We start from the raw sequence: 18,170 nt of genomic DNA on the forward strand, positions 1-18,170 counted from the left end.
ACTCTAGACTTCTGCTTCCAAAGCGACTCTTCATTACTTGCCCAAGTAGCATACTCCATCTTTGATTTTTGGCACTCCAAGTAGATACTATGATCCCAACCCTGATTAGCAAGTACATTTTCGAGTTCTTGTACTCTAGATTCAGCTTCCTTTAACTTCATTTGAACATCGCCCACAATCTCCTGATTCCAAATTTTAAGAACACCTTTGAGTCTTTTGAGTTTTGAAAAGAACCGATATAAATGTTGCAAGCCTTCATCAATCAAACATGCATTCTCAATCTGAACAATGCACCCAATCCCTACTGCAGCATGGTTTCCCAAATTTGAGTTGTCAATGTTTATTTTAATCTATCAATTTTCAGGTTTAGACCAAACAACTAAACATACGAATCCTCTTCTCTTTATTTTTCTAAGCAAGCAAGAATTTTATGAAAGGAAAAAAGCAAAAGAGAAAAATTACAATTTTCTGGTGTTTGGAAGATTCATAAAATCTCTAAAAATTGCCCATTTAGCAATAAGAGGAAGCTCAATTATGAAAGAAAAATTAGAAGAAGATTTATTGGAGGAAGACAAAGAATGTAGCACACCTGTTGTGGTAATGTCTTCTCGAAAAAAAGGTCGAATGCCACAGTCAATGTGGCAAAAGATAACCAAGCATTTAGCTACCAATCGCTCTAACAACGAGAAAGAAAAAGTTTACAATGCTCGACAAATTCTACCTTTCCATATTTTCGACCTTTTACAATGAATATTAAAGCTAGCTTCCTTTAGTCATTGTTTTTTTAAAACTTGAAGGGGACCTTCTTTGAGGATTTCAAGTAACATTAGTAATCCTTGGTTCTTGATGTTGTAGCATCTTTACTTTTCCTCGAGATATGAGTGACAAGCATCTATGGTTTCGTGCACACCACCACGTCAACACAGTGTGAAACGTAATGTTGTAGGAAGTCTGTATAGAACTGCTCATATCTATAGATATCTTACTAGAATAAGAAAGTTGTATCTCATGATCTATAAGAATATCATAGATGGGAGTAGTTAGAAAATATTAATTAAATAGATACTAAGAATCTTTCTTAATTTATTTTATATTTTTGTTTGATTTAGTTTTCTATATAAACGCTATTAGGGTTCATGTAAGTACTAACCAATTTCGATAGAAATTATTTCTTCAACACCTTTTTAGAAAAGAATAATGCGAACGATTCACTGACTAAGCTGCTTTACCCTTTTTTTTGCTCTCACTGCAGATTCAAGGAACCTATTATGGAACCCAAGAACACATTAATGGACAAAGGCAAGAAGATATGGATCCCCAACCAAAAGTCCTTAACAATTTCTGAAGATGTCGTTCCGGCCGCTCGAAAAGATGCTCAACCTGGAAAGTTAAAAGATGTTATGGTGGAGAAATCATCTTCGGATTTCGGCAAAGATTTGCCAGTACATGTTGCTGAAGGGTCACATGTCATGACTGAGGTGGAGCATCACATGGTCCCTTCGATACAGCTGGTTGTTGACCTCAATTTCAAGCTGAATCTCGAGGGGCTGAATAAGAAGATAATCTATACTGCTGCCCCTTCAAAGAATGTTTCAGCTAATGAACCAATGCCTGTAGCAGCACCGAAACCTCGTTCATCAAGCACTCATGATGCTCAAATTATTGAAGTTTATGATTCCAAAGAGGAAGAACATCTTGCTGCTAATTCTAACTCAGAACAAAAAATGAAGGTTGAAGAAATGAAGAAAGTTCGTAACAAACATACCTGGGAGCATTTGGGTCCTCCGCTTAAAACCAGGTCTAAATGCCCATTGGATGAAGATTTTCATCCATAATCATCATGAATTCAGCTCTAATCAGGAATATTAAAGGTATGATGAGAACTTCTCCTTCCTCTGATCCTGTTTGCATAGTTTACCTAGAATTTATTTCTGGACGGGCAAAATCAGTAGACTAGGACAGGTTTAAATAGAATTTGAGGCCTAATCAATATTCACAAAACATTCCTACAGTATACCTCATTATGGAAGGATTATAAAAAGAAAATAATTTACAAAAAAGTGCAATCAATTTTGAAAGGAAGGTTTCCTTTTGAAATCATTATATTGTAATTGCAAAAGGAACTTTCCTTCAATGTAGTGGGGGAGATTTATTATAACAAGAAACCATGTCTCCTAAGGAACCTTTGCTTGAAGTTGTCCTAATGTAATCTCTCAATAAGGCTGGAGAGAACATTTGAGGATATTGGAGAATGTGCTCCATGACTTCATGAGCTTCCATCTTGGCCATAGATGAGTGAGCCCCTTGCCACCCCAAGCCTCAAATGGAAGATGATTAAGCCCAAATCAATACTGCTGTGCGGAAGCGTAATAAGAGTAAAAACAAAGAAGGAAAGAACGAACACGAGAACACAAGATTTACGTGGTTCAGCAAATTGCCTAGGTCCACGGAGGAGAGGGAGAAAAATCCACTGTGAATGATAAAGATTATAGACTCAGTCTGAGCCCATACTTCTTTGGGGAAAAACCCCTTTTAATACTGCCTTACCTCTTGCTGTCCAAACCCAATAAGAATACTAGATATCTCACAACAAAGATTTTGCCTTGCCTTTGGGAGGTCCAATGCAATTCAAAGTTTTTACCATGTGGCTGGGCATTCCGGGCTTTCCAGAGATTGTTGAACAAGCTCAATGCTTAAAGTAACTTCAAAACTGAGAGCCGGTAAAGCATCCATTAAAGAGTAGAACAAGTATTTCTTTGGAAGAATTAATCAGAGGACTGAGATGGATTGTTGGAAGCTCCAAGAGATCCAAGCTCAAATTCTAGCTCAGTCCCTTGATCCCAACTTAGCTATTGTAGAAAGGAAAGCCATCTTAGACTCTAACAACGAGATGGATCTGTAAGACAAATTTGTCAAGAAAAAATCTAGAGTTCAAAGGTTAAAAGAAGGGGATATGAACTCTCATTTTTTCTATGCCATAATTGCCTCCAATGCGGCAAGGAATGGAATAGTGGAGCTGATTGACTTGGTGGGAAATCTTTTAAAGGATGAAATTTCTATGGGTATTTGAGTTCATTCTAGGCATCCTTGCCCAAATCTTCCCTTGAGGAAAAGATTATCCTCAGAGCAAAGTGAGATGGTTGGCCAACCTATTACCAAAGAAGAGATCAAAGTAGTTATTTTTACAACTCCCAAGAATAAATTCCCTGGCCTAGACAGATTTGGAGTGGAGTCTTTGTTGCCAGCTTTTTGGGAAATCATAAAGGAAGACATCTAAAAAGCAGTCCTAGACAATTTCTCTCTTGGGAAGGTTTTAAAAGAAGTAAGCATTGTAATTTTCTTGGTCCCCAAAGTTCCTAATGCCTATATATTACAGCATTTCAGACCCATATCCCATTGCAACTTTCTTTATAAAGTCATAACAAAAATGCTAGCTAAGATAATTATATTTCTCGCTGCCTTTCTTCCATCATTAGTCTAGCCTAGCTATAAAGAGGAAAGAGTAATGCTAAGAGAAAGCACTTTTGACAGTGTTCGATGGGATTTTCTTGAATCTCTTCTTATTCATGTAGGTTGCCTCAGAATTTGGGTTTCATGAGCCATGGAGTGTGTTTCCACGCCGAAGTTTTCAATTCTCCTAAGTGGGTCATGCCATGGATTTTTCTCTAGTAAATGTGGGCTACACCAAGGCAATCCTTTATCCTCCTTTGTTCTTGTCCTCACTGTGGAACGTCTCTTTTACCTTGACTATGATACATTTAAAATCATTATGAGGGCTACTACATACAATAAATACACAAGGACTGATTTTTGGTGCAAGTCTTTGTGGAGAGAAGTCTCAAAGGTAAGAAAATCATAGGCATCCAAAGATTTGAAACATATAATAAGAAGGATTCTTACCATATAGAAGAAAGTATGGAGAAGAGTGTTAGAGAATTGTGGTTGGAAACCGATTAATGATGTTGACTAGAGGCAAAGGTTTCTACCCATAGGCAAGTTGGGCAATGCCTACAAAATAAAAGATTGAGACATTCCGATTATGTGACAATGTTTAAACTCAGCAACCCATTTTGAGTTTGGGTGTGAAGACAATAGATTCATCTTAGGATACCACAATTTGGCAATTGTGTTAAAGACTTCTTTTTTCGAGAACTCTTGAGCACATCACGTTGGAAGGAATTTTTTTTATCAGATTGATTTTCGACAAGATTTTGAATTTGTAGGAATATTTATGATAAAAAGAAAATTCTATTTGAGTTTCATTGTGTAAAACCATGTATATCTACTCATCACTGAAAATGATATAGTTTTAATAACCAAATGGAAATAAGATAGGTGAAGGATCCAGATGTCCAGATGGGCTACTTTTGTCCAATGTAACAAATAGAATAGACATATTTATAAAGACAATCATAAATTTGAAAGGTCCTAGTTATATTTATTGATTCAAAGACATTAGAAGAGGTATTTCCAAAACCTTGATGCCATAGGATTGAAAGAAAAAGAGTGGAGAGAAGGAACTGATTAAGAGACCGATTTTTTTTACCATCCATTCCCAACTCTTTCTCCATTACGTATTCCAGTATGACAAAACAAGAAACAGAAAACAAACAAACAATATTGTCTTGGTTACTCTATGCAAATAATAGCGTTCTTGGAAACATGAGAATAAGGTGATACACCTGCTAGCCCAAGCCTTTGAGTCGTATAATTTTGAATTTGGAGGGAAACCAATAGACAAACTGACTATTTAACTCATTTGGGCTCATTGGATAGGAATTTATTTGTTATTAAGGAATCTAGCCCTACGTGAAAACAGGAAAATTCGACAGAAAAAACTGACTGGCCAAGGCTTATGAATTTTAGAAACTGAATTTTGACTGTCAAGGACCATCGAAATTCTTGATGTTCCCAGATTTGACAGCTTAGAGCTGTCGAATTTCTCTCATCCTTCATTAATTTTACAATTTTGGCCTGTCGAAAATAAATTTGACAATAAAATTCGACGCCAATTTGACATCTTGGTCCATCAAATTTGGGCTTTTTTCACATTGTGATAGTAGTATTCCTGAGAGCTTGTGAGAATAATCGTTGATGATGTAATCTGTTACTACAGTCGTGAGTAGTTTTTTTTAATAAAAGAGTGTGTGTGTGTGTGTGTGTGTGTGTGTGAGGGGGGGAGGTTTTAGATGCTAGCTTGACCAATCTAAAGAATATAAGTATAGAAGAACCATTACCAACATTGTAAGCCTAACGTCAAGGATTTGGTTGGCTAAATAAATTTTGTTCCTCCATTCTTCTATCCAAACCCAAAGCTTTTATTGTTAAAAGTCTGTTTCCTCTATTCATATCTCAGTAATTCAAAATCAATAAGCTTTATACTCTATTCTTCTCTTGTAGTAGACTGTTTCTCCTCCTTGATTTTTTCTTTTTTAATCTTTTAAATCTGTCCATTGCTTCTTTTTTATTTGTTTTATATTTACTATTTCTAATTTTGATATCATATTTCGAACATGAGAGACATCATAGCATCACTAGTACTCTTGTTGATTGTTATGGGGTAAAGATATAGATTTATATGATCAGAAAAGTTCTAGTTGTCAATTGGTAATTCTAAATAAAGTTAAATAAATCAATTAATATTTTCAGAATTAGCCAGTGAGGTAAAATATGATGTATTATCTTTTCATTTTCATTTTTTTTTAATTTTATATAAACCGGTTAAATACCATCACTTAGCTTAAGTGGTAGGATGCATAAACTTCTTTGAGCATTTTACAAACCTAATACCAATCACCTTGCTTGCTTAGCAAAAAAAAAAAAAAATATATATATATATATATATATATATATATACCGGTTAAATGCTCTCTTAACAGAATCAATGCTCAGGTTATATCAACTACATTGTATTATCTTACCTTATTTTTTGAAGTAAATATATACATCTTTGCTTTTATAAGTTTGCGATTACAATCACGATTACGTACATATTATATGCAAAATTTCTATGCTTCTGAAAATGTATAATGCAATGGCCAGTTCAAAAACTATGTTAATATATAAGTTATTGAAACTAATATAATTTATTTACTTTTTTATTGATAAGCCGGAGTTAAATGGACCCCACCCTAGAAACACTACTAACGAGTGTAAATACAAGTTAAATCTTCCTCTACAATTGTCACTAGATCTTAAGGAACATTGCACAAATCTTCAATTATAAAAAATAAAAAAAACTATCCAAATAGGACCCCAATTTCGCTGAATAATCCACCGTCTGATTTGTTTCTCTCCAAAAGAATTCAAAGGAATAATCAACAAAGAATTGGACCTGTTCAGAAATTTCCAGCAATGTCTTACAATACTTCCATGAAGGATTGATTTCATGCTTGATGCATTGACTGAATACAAATAATCTGATATAATTATGTATGCATGCATAATTTTGTGTTAGTTTGGGATTTTTAATCAAAATTGCATAGATATTTACTGATTGATTTATTTCACTCATGAGTTTGCAGTGCCAATTATCATTCATGGAGATGATCACTCACTCAACCATGTGCTGCTTGGTTAATCAAAAAGATATAATGTTAGGAAAATAAATCCCAGACTCTTTTCTTGAAATGGTTGATGACCATTTCTATTAATCCTTGTTGCAACTTTGAGATCTTAGTTATAACTTATTTTCTTAATGCATGTAGAAATGCTTTTGATGCAAGTGGAACTTAATGGATTTTGAATTTCAGTGAGTGTGGATGAAAATTTATTAATGGTTTTGGTTTGGGTTGTGTTAATGGACTATGGCTGTTCAGTGACTCAAGTCTCCATTTGCTAGTACCACACTATGGCTTTTTAGTCTTTGTTTGTCAGGCTAAAGTGTGTCAAGTTGTCATGATAATATCTGGCTGAAGAGAAACTATTAGGGGTTTAGCATCTCAAGCCCAATATTATTGTAGTAGATGGGTCAATGATTATATATTAAGTTAAACAACCATCCCATTTCATCTAATAGAACTATCGAATGGGTAATTAGGACAGATTCTTTTGCTCACAGAAAAGTTAATCGAGGATTTCAAAGAATTCTGGATGATCAAGCACTTAAAGCCTAACGAGGGAAGTTTTCTAAATTGTGTATGCCCCTCAATACACACCTGAGTGATTGGTGGATCGAGGATTCTCTGAAATCCCATATTGATTTTTTTGTGAGCAATTTCTGTTTTTTTCTGTTTCCTTTCTTGTTTCTTTTAAATTTAGACACACCTGTCCTTGTTTTTATCTATAGAAAATCCTGGGGGGACTTTGTTTTTCACTGTGATTTTCATTGCATTGATGTGATAACCATAGATGTGTTTCCTCAAGATATGAGTAAAAAGCATCTACAGTTATGTGCGCACCTCTACATCAGAAATGTGAGTATCGTAGTAATCCCAATGTCACCTCTACATAAGATAGAGTCCTGCTGGAGTGACCTCATATTGCACTTCCTTGACATGGAGGTGTGCACAGAACCATATACTCTTTTCACTTGTATATAGATAAAAACATCTATCATTCCTACACACTTCCATGTCAGGAAAGTGTGATATGATGAGGTCAATCTTGGGGTCACTTCAGCATTATTCTTTGAGATATCCCTGTGTTATCCAACCAATAACATTGACTACAGTCTGGATTAAGTGACTAGTAGAAAATGATCTAACTATCCTTTTCTTCAATCCTCTAATAAAAAAACCCTTGATATTTCTCTCCCCACCCATTGTCTTCAAACTCCTCAAAACCTCTATGTTTGAATATAGCAGTTATGTTGTCCAAAAAAAAATTTCAAACTTAAGATATCACAGTTATATATAATAATTATTTTGACAATAACAGTTATTTTTTACCCATGAATCAGTTAACTAAATTACCCTTCTCTTTCCTTCTTATTTTTAATCTTTTTTTGAGGAAAAGGCTAGCCACAACCCATGGGTTGAAGCTCTCCACCAAGTCGACCGTTGGGATGTCAGGTATTCCCTGGGAAAGTGCGTGTTAATCAACTGATCTCTAGGAAATCTTTATTTTCCTAAAATCCTATCTATTATGTTGATGGAGAGCCTCAACCGTGGATGGGTAGAAAAGTCCTTTTTGTTTTTTGTCTTTTGAAAGTGTCCCTTCTCTTTGATTAATTCTCTTCTGGTAGCTTCTTGCTATGGAAAAAACCATTGTTCCTTTGCTACCCATCCCTTCTGCGTTGATTGTTTAGAGTTCTATTTTTGGCCAGGCAAGTATGGGAATTTCTTTTTACCACTTATTGTGGGTATCCCCACCCTTCTCGGGTGAGACTAATCCCACGGTCACACACACCACTCTCATCGAAAGTCCTACTTGCAACTGGTTGAGTTGAGGGTCAATCGGATCCCGGAGGGTTGCCCCAAGAAATTCATTGCTTCATGGGGTTTTGCACACTTGACCTACCCTTCCTGAGGAGTTTATCAAGGCTCGGCTTGCCACTAGGCCAACCCCTTGGGGTTAAGTACGGGAAGTTAGTGGTCAGCATGAAGGTGGGTTTAATGATAAATGGTCGAATGAATGACTTGTTAGATTTTTCATCATACAAACTCCATTGAGCATGAACATTTAACCTTACAAAGCTATTTATATCAAATGAATCCATATATACATCTCAAGAAATCTATCATGGTACTATTCATATAATTAGGTTATTCAAAAGCATACCTTGTACCATTGAGATCAATATTTTTGTCATGTGTGTATTTGATAGATAGGCATTTTTTTAAATATTACAGCAACTCCAACGCACTTAGGCTCGAGCTAGGCATCCCTTCCCAACTGTTGTTTTAAAAAGTTAGAGCCCAAGGAGGGACACCAACTCACTCTATATCCCGAGAACCAATTTGAAATGTTTTGGAGAGAGGGAAAGAGGAAGAGGAAGTGGCAAAAGAAGAGAGTGGAATACTCTTTCTCTACTGTTGACAGTAAAAAAGGATGGCAGTTGGGAGCCATTTTACCCTAGATGAATTTTATGTAGAATTAAAAATATATATATTAAAATATCTGTGGAGACAATTGGAGTACAAACTCCATGAATAGGCAAAATTGCCCTCCATAACAAAATGCCTACCAATTATGGCTAAGCCAGTATGGCTTTCCAGTATGGCTTTCCTGATTAGAGTTGCTCTTAGACTCACCTTCTTCTCTCTCTATTCTTTGGATAATCAACTAGGGCTATGTATGATGGAACCTCAAAATGCCTTCAAGACTTGGTAGGATTCCTATCCATCAAAGTTTCCTAAGAAACTCAATGTGGATTCCCTTTTAATTTTCAAATAATTAGGGTTTCCGTATTATCCACAATCTTTAATATAAGGGCGACAGATCAAGGGACATATGTAAAAAACAATGGTTTTTCAAAATATGGGTTATAGGTTTTGGATTGAGCTGATGTTTCGTGAGGATGTTCTCTATGATAACAAGATCATCCACACAAAAAATCAGCTCAATCTGAAATTTGTAACTCCATCAAAAGTGATTTACAAATTATTGGTAAAAAATCGACGGTCCACATTCTAAATCACTTTTGATGGGGTTAGAAGTTTCAGATTGGACTGATGTTTTTATAGGATGATCTTCTCGTCATAGAGATCATCCTCACTAAAAATAAGATCAATCCAAAACTTCTAACCCATATTTTGAATTTGTTTTATTAGTACATGGTTTTGACATATGTCCCATGATCCGCTCCCTTAATATAGAATCCAATTTAAATAAAATTTCAAAATGTATTGGCCGTTAAGGTCACTCCCAAGACGTGGTTTAACATTCTCACTTAACCCATCGGACCGATTGTGACATACAGTATTTTATTTAAAACATTATGCTTTTCTAAATGACTAATTAAAATTATTTTACACTCGTGTACGTGATTTTTCAAACATTGTCAATAAATCAATTTTGTTAAAAACAATAACATTGTATTTCATTCAGATTATTAATGTAACTAACACCTGTCATATGTCATTTATGTTATAGTCTCTTCCTTGCACCACACCATTTATAACCCATCTTTGTATAGTCTTAATGTTGCTCCTATAATTTGTCTTGTCAAGACATTTCTTTTTATAATTAATTATTAAAAATTTCATATCTTAAACGATATATAATTAAAAAATACTTCTAAATAAATAATTAATATACAAATATTTATATGTTATTATGTAGACTTAGGTTCGGGTTGGGCTGAGTTGCCGATTTCAAGACCCTAAGCTCAACTTGAATTAAGGTCGGGTTGAATTATTCTAATCCAAGCTCAACTCATTTCTAAGTAGATCAATGAAGACTCACCCATCAATTGACTTTAGTACAAGTTGTGCTCAGGCAAACCGCCAAACTTGCAGTCCTAACCACATCAAATGCCCCATCGTCACTTTCCAAAGTCTGGGCAGTTCCTTAAGGCATTCATCAGGTCCCCTTTTGTTTTTTTGTAAGGGGTGGGTTTAGTATACAAATGTTTTTAAAAAAATAGGGCTTAGTCAAGATGACCAAACTAAAAAAAGGATACAAACAACCACTATAACTAGCCGAAAACAACTCCACAAATAGAAAGAAATACTACAAACCTAATCCTATCTGCCCATTAAATCTTTAAAAAAGATCCCCCAAGACTATTTGAAGATTTTACATCAGAAATCGATAAGCCCCAAAATGGAAATAATCATCTTACAAGCACTCAGATCTAGTTGCAGTGGCTTCATCTATGTGCAATGGTGTTCTAATACCACACCAAATAATGATTAAGCATACTGAGGAACAAAATTGAATTTAGGTAAGGAAGCTTCACTTCCCATGTTCAAATAGTTGAAACAAGGTCCTTAATCGACTTCACGGTCCCGCCTATAGTCCATTTGCACAAAAACTCACAATCCTCCAGACTGTTGAACTTGAAGAGAGAAAACCCATCTTCCATAGACATGATGTCAATGTTATCTTTGATTTTCCAAACAAACTGCACTACTATTGTCCATATTATGGAGTTCAATACCAACTCACAATTCTCTGGATAATTGAAGAGAGAAAACCCATCTTCCGAAGACACGATGTCAACGTGTTTTGAATATTTAAGATACCCAGAAACGGAATCAACATATTTCTCCAACAATGGTTCTAAAATAAGTGGACTAGGAATCAGTAAGAACGAGTATCTATCGATTCCCATTCTAAAGAAAAGGATAGATGAATATGCATACTAGAAGGTTCCATGTGCAAAAGAAAACTTATAAAAAAGGCTTATTTGTAATTTAAAATATTGATTGATTTTATTTTTCCTAATTTTGAAAACTAACCAACCTAATTGCAATTCTCTTGTTTTTTTTTAATACCAAAATGACCTTGATTATATTAAATCTATATATAAAAATGGGGGCATTTATGATCACTCAAATTTTGGTGTCAGCCCACTTCTATGGGTGACAGTAGCCTTCCATCTTCTTAGGAGCAATGGATGATAATTTTTTCCACCTAAAAGATCTGATCTTCACACAGTTTGGGCACAATCCCCCAAGGGAGAATATGGATCCTCAAGGAAGTTCAAAGTCACTCCATGCTTTTCCTCTGTAAATCACAAAATGTTACACCATATACATGAGATTCAATCAATTGGCATTATTTTTTTCATAAATTATAAATCATACATTGCATACCTTATCACTCATACTTCTTTAAGTCTAAAGCTATCAAGTTTGTGATGTAGGAGGATCGAAGTCAGATGAGGTTTAGTTGTCAGATGGTACGTTGTTGTTTTCTCTGAGATACCTTGAGTTGGCAAATCATCGCAAAGATGGTAGGTAGTCGTAATCTCTTCATAATCGAAGCAGTTTTGGGTGTGTTTCGGTAGTTTAGGAAGTGATTCTGAGCCCAATTTGGGGCCAGATTTTTGGTAGATTATTTCTTTTAATACGTATTTCATTTTTGGTATGATTATTTGGATTTTGCTATTTTTGGTAAAATTCTGATAATGAAGATTTTTAGCTACATAGCATGGAATTTTGGGTGGAATTTTGATTATGATTGAATTACATAATTTTGAATTGAACATCAGAGGTGCATCTCTGTGTCTTATGTGATTTTCTTGTGTTCTTCTCTATGAATTATCTGTTGAAGCTAGCCTGCAAAATAATTGCTATCATGTTTAGCGTCAGTTGGTATCAGAGCTTCAACATCTGACTGGAGTGAGATTTCATCAGTTTCCATGGCAGGTGGTCGTGGTCGTGGTTGTCACGGGCAAGTTCCAAACGAGGAAGTCCCACACCATGATCGTAATGTTTAGGATGTGATGATTGTAGATTTAGAGAGGCAAGTCGCAAAGTTAACCCAGCGTCTAACAGTACCGGATTTTTGTGATCGTGAGATGGATGATCACAATTTTGATTCCTGTTTCGAAAACCAGTATCATAATCATGCTCTATTCTGTGATCACCGTGATCGGGAGGATCGTCATGGAGACCTCGGCTTCAGAGTAGATCTACTCGAGTTTTTTGGTACATTAAAAGATAAAGGATTCGTCGATTAGTTGAATGAAATAGAGTGTATTTTTTAGTATAAGGAAGTCCCAGATCGTGTCAAAGTGAAACTGGTCGCTATCAATCTCAAAGGTGGAGCATCTGCATGGTGGGAGCAGTTGAGGCGATCACGTGACAGGTAGGGCAAGACCGAGATCTCTGATTGGGAGAGGATGAAGGGTTACTTCCTTTCTTTCAGCTACACTCAAACTTTGTTTCAGCAACTTCATTCATTGAGACAAGGCAGGAGATCGGTTGATGATTACATGGAAGAGTTTTATCAATTGATAGCCTGGAATGATTTATCTAAGACGGAAGAGTAAATATTAGCACGGTATTTTGGGGGATTATGACAGCCCTTGCAGGATGTCCTCAACATTCACTCGTTGTGGATCGTTTTTAAAGCATACTAGCGTGCACTTCTGGTGGAAAAACAACATAACAAGAGGCCAATGATTAGAAGTGATTAAAGCAGTCGGCTAGTTCGCCTTCAAGAATCTCATCTTGCCAGTAGCCACCACAGGGTAACTCAACTCAAATATTACATGTTTCAGATGTGGAGAACAGGGACATAGAGCGACTAAGTGCAGGAAGCCTGCTAGTCAGAAGGGAAAAACTTTCCTGATTGAGGAAGACACGTGGTACACGAAACTGAAGAGATTGGAGAGCCTGTATATGATGATGATGAAGATGGAGATGTCCTTTATAGAGATGGCCATGAGACTCTGGTCATTTGTAATAGTTTACTAACTCCCAAGGGCAATTCCAAGGACGATTGGTTAAGAACCAATATTTTCCACACGACCTGCATAGTTGCAAATAAAGTCTGCAAGATAATCATTGACAGTGGTAGTTGTGAGAACGTAGTGTCTGAAGAGGCTGTCCAAAAGCTGTAGTTGAAGACAGATCGTCCTCCCAAGCCATACAAATTGTCGTGGCTGAATAAAGGTAGTGAGGTAACTATAGATAGCCGATGCCTAGTGTCATTTTCGATCCGTAGGAAATATATCGATAATGCATGGTGTGATGTTGTGTCTATGGATGCTTGTCATGTATTGTTAGGTAGGCCTTAGACGTATGATCACAGTGTTATTTATCTTGGGCAAAAAAATACATATTCCCTTAGCAGCAAAAGGAAAAAGATTGTGTTGGCACCTCGTCGGGAAGGATCCACTCCTACCTTGGTAGCCAATAATACTAGCCTGCTTTCTATTTCCAGGTTTTTAGTTGAGATTGATCATGGAGGCATGGTCTATGCTCTGCTTCCTTGTGGGAATGGTGCGGCAGACTTGAATCTAGATTTACTGGCAGAGGTACAACAGTTGCTAGCAGAGTTTTTTGACCTGATGCCAAAGGATCTTCCTCCTGGGCTACCACCTATGAGGGATATTCAGCATCAGATCGACTTTGTTCCAGGGTCCAGTTTTCCTAATTGATCGGTATATCCCCTCAGTCCCAAGGAATCTGAAGAGCTACAGCGACAGGTGGTAGAGTTGTTGGAGAAGGGCTACATCTGTGAGAGTATGAGCCCATGTGCAGTTCCTGCTCTGCTTGTGCCAAAGAAAGATTGCTCTTAGCGTATGTGTGTTGATAGCAGAGCAATCAACTGAAATACAGTGAAATACAGGTTTCCAATTCCTCGCCTGGATGACATGTTAGACCAGTTGTCTGGTTCTAAGGTCTTCTCAAAAATTGACCTTAAAAGTGGATACCATTAAATCAGAATAAGGCCTGGAGATGAGTAGAAAACAACGTTTAAGACGCAACATGGGTGGTATGAGTGGATGGTCATGCCTTTTGGGTTGTCCAATGCACCCAGCACATTTATAAAATTTATGCATCAAGTTTTATGACCTTTCATGGGGAAATTCGTTGTAGTTTACTTCGACGACATCCTCATTTATAGTCCGACATGGGCATCACACATTGATCAACTCTGTGTTGCTTTTGATATGATGAGCATGGCACGCTTGTTCGTCAATCAGAAAAAGTGTTCTTTCTTCACTACTTCTGTAACTTTTCTTGGGTTTGTTGTGTTACTAGTGGTGTTCATGCAGATAAGTTGAAGATAGATGCGATCTTGGAGTGGCCCAAAACAATGACCATGCACGATGTCAGAAGTTTCCATGGATTAACGTCCTTCTACCATCGGTTAATCAGAAACTTCAACACTCTAATTGCTCCTATCACATAATGCCTCAAGGGCCGTGATTTCCAGTGCTCTGAGGAGGCGGAGGCCAGTTTTCAACTAGTCAAGCAGAAGATCACAGAAGCACCAATTTTGGTACTTCCTGATTTAGTAAAGGTGTTTGAAGTAAATTTTGATGCATTTAGGGTTGGCATTGGTAGTGTTCTGAGTTAGGAAGGATGCCCAATAGCTTTTTTTTAGTGAGAAGCTATCAGGATCAAAGAAGAATTATTCCACCTATGATTGAAATCGCCTCGGCACTTTTCACTAAATAGTTCAAAGGAACCCAATTTGTAAATAGGGGTTTTTTGAAAAATGGGAGTCGCCACCTAGTTTAGGTCTAGGAACCAAAAATAACTCCAAATGGATATGGGTCAACCCACGGATTAGAGAGGTGGGAAAGGGGTCAGATTACGGGTTTCAGAATGTAACACCCCGAATTTTTAATTCGTATCTCGAGGAAAAAAATAAATAGTGGAATTTTAAGAAAATCTTGAAAGTGGAACTTAGGGGTAAAATTTTATGATATTTATGATCATTTTTAATAGAATCTGACCTCATCATTAGATTCAAAATGATCGAAAAACATAGTTTAGCCTGTAAGCACGCTCAAGTGCGAGTTCGAATAGAAAAGTTGTAAAATCCTCGATTACCAGGTCGGACAAGGCTAAAATAATGATTTTTTTCTAGAACAAGAATTATTAAGATTCGATTATACCATTGGGTTTGTAACGAAAAATTATTGAATATAGACTATTTAGTTGTCATTTTTGAAGATCAGAAAGTTAAATTATCGTCAGAAACGAAAACGACATCAAGTTTAGGGGTCACCTCTGGCCAAAAATGTAAATTTTTATTAGAAACAAAATTTATAGAAATTGACTGCACCATTAGATCCGGAACGAAAAATTAGGCGAAATAGAGTATTCATTTGCCAGTTTTGGAGTCCGGACGGTCAAGTTATCGTCGATCAAAACAATAGGCGAAATACCAAATTCATCCCAAATTTCATATAAATAATATTTTAATTTTTTTTTAATATCTCATCTTCCCCAACTCGTCATACAGCCGCGACAAATAAACGAAAATTTTGTTTTTTTCCCTCTGATCTTCTACCTCAGATCCTTCGCAAATGGTTTGCCGTCGACGACCGCCACAGAAGGGAAAAAGATCCGCAGCTTCGACATCTACAAAACCCACCCAAGAACTCTTCATTTCATATTCTCTTTCACCCGGTATCATCAAAAATCAGCCGTCTACGTATACGGGAGTTTCGAAACTTTGACCTCGGATTTCGTCCGTTTCGGGGTCAAACCGTCTTCCGACGCAGAAGGGAGAAACGTCCACAGCCTCATTCTCTACATAACCCATCCAAATAACTTCTGTTTTCTCATCTTTTTCACCTCGTATAGTCAAAAATCAGCCGTACTTTTATACAGAGATTTCGTAACTTCGACCTCGATTTTCATCCGTTTCTAGGTCAAATCATCTTCCGCCGTAGAAAGGAGAAGAGACGAGCATATCGAGATCTTCAAAATCACCTGGTGGGTTTCGAAAATCAGTCGCTTCGAAGTTTCATCCATCTCGATTTCCGTGCCGATCGCCTCGATTTTCGTGCACGTGCTTCGATCATTTTGCCTAGAGATTGTAAGGAACTCTCAATTTCTATTAGTAATCGTAGATTGTGAAAATTGCATGTAGGATTTTATTGAAAATTTTTTGATATTTTTCCAAAATATAGAATTCTTTTATTATTTAAAAATTCACGCCAAAAATTGCATGTTTGATATGTTTAATTGTATTTTTAAGAAGTTATACATGGGTATGGTATTTTAACGGGTTATTTGTATCAATTGGGTTTTGTACACTGCTCGGATCCCATTTTGAAAAATAATTTATATTTTTTTTAATATTATTGATAAAAATAAATTTTTTAGTTGGAAAATGTGATTTAATATTCAATGAACTCATATTGAATTGATGAATATCAGAAAATGGATATTTTATTGAAGAGATTGAAAACTGTAAATATCGAAAAAAGGAAAAAAGGGTATGAAACGGTAAAATGTCAGAGTCACACCCGAGGGGTGATGTCTGCATTTTACGTTGTTATGTTGTGTGTAGGTTGGTGAATAGATATCCAGGGATAATATTGTTGGTTGCATGTTTATTTAAATTTCTGTTAGCGCGAGGCGCTGTTTACGTTTCTGTTATGTTATTTAATTTAGGTCGGGTGGCCACACTTGCATGGTAGGAAACTGGATATCTATTATCAACCTTGTATTGTTAATTTATCTTTTGTTTTCAAATGAAAATAATATATATGTAACTATTTTGTGAGCTGTTAAAGAGTTTGTGAATGCATGAATGGATAGTGCGTCATATCATCCGGAATAGTGTACTATCCTGGGATGTACGGTAGAGACCACCAAACTCATACGTGGTATGGGACGCGTATGAGAGTGGAGTCACAATTAGAATCCGGGATATTCCTCTCTATCTTTACCAGTAAACTTGTTATGTAAAGGTGGTCGTATACGAATGGTTTGTATATTTGGAAATCACATGCACGCCTGATAGGCATAAACGAAGATGATTAGTAAGTGATCACTAACAATCTATAGTAGTCGAACGTTCTGACACATCGAAAAGAGACCCATTGCTTACGGTCACGTCAAACAGCCAGCCTGAGCCGGATAAATGGTCAATCAAACGTGGTAAGTGTAGCGACCGGCCACAAAATCAGGAACTAAAAGCCAGAGAAGAATTGTAACATCATGTCCCGATTGGGAGCGATCCAGTCGTGAATCCCAACTCTCTAATTCCAATACTCCACCATTGTGTATTATGTATCTGTTGCTTATTTTGATATATAAAATGAAATCCATGTTTAACGTTTCCATTTGATCAATTAGATTTGTATAAAAAGAAAATGCTATAGTGGGTACTGTTGATTGATGTAATGTCAGTTTTAAAATGTTTAGTTGCTCATCCCTAGCTATATGTACCAGTTAATCGTAGTTCTTTTATAAAATTTTACAGATTTTAAAATGATTTAGTATGCTTATTCATTCATGCTAGGATGGGTTATTGGCAGAAATTGTTTGTTTCCTTACTGGGTAACCATTGTTACTCACCCTTTTCCTTCTCCATTTTTTTAGTTTCAGATTTGAAGCTTGACGAGGCAGGTATAGAACATGAGTGAGAATCATCTGGTGGGTCAGATAGACAGCCAGAGTTCGTCACTTAGTTAGTACTAGGGTTTTACCCCCTAGTGGTGTTAGTTTATCCCAGGTAGTCTTATGAATTCTGTCTTGAGTATTAGGATTTCTTTTAGAGTGAGGAATTTTGTATAATTTTGTATTCTGGTTATTCTTCCGCACTCTGATCTTTCGTACGTTATTAGACGTATATAAGCTTCC

The 18,170-nt window shown here is 36.3% G+C and overlaps 1 protein-coding gene across 1 annotated transcript; it reads left to right on the forward strand.

Moving 5' to 3' along the window:
- The first annotated feature begins 1,152 nt into the window (after positions 1-1,152).
- Positions 1,153-6,807, forward strand: LOC147410575 (uncharacterized). Its single transcript, XM_086436977.1, has 2 exons — positions 1,153-1,871; positions 6,525-6,807. The coding sequence occupies exon 1, from the start codon at positions 1,269-1,271 to the stop codon at positions 1,833-1,835; it is 567 nt and encodes a 188-aa protein (XP_086293103.1). The 5' UTR covers positions 1,153-1,268; the 3' UTR covers positions 1,836-1,871; positions 6,525-6,807.
- The last annotated feature ends 11,363 nt before the right edge of the window (positions 6,808-18,170 follow it).

This window comes from Akebia trifoliata, chromosome 1, assembly GCF_017979445.1.
Source record: "Akebia trifoliata isolate Shusen 1 chromosome 1, ASM1797944v1, whole genome shotgun sequence".
In the NCBI taxonomy this organism is placed as follows: domain Eukaryota; kingdom Viridiplantae; phylum Streptophyta; class Magnoliopsida; order Ranunculales; family Lardizabalaceae; genus Akebia; species Akebia trifoliata.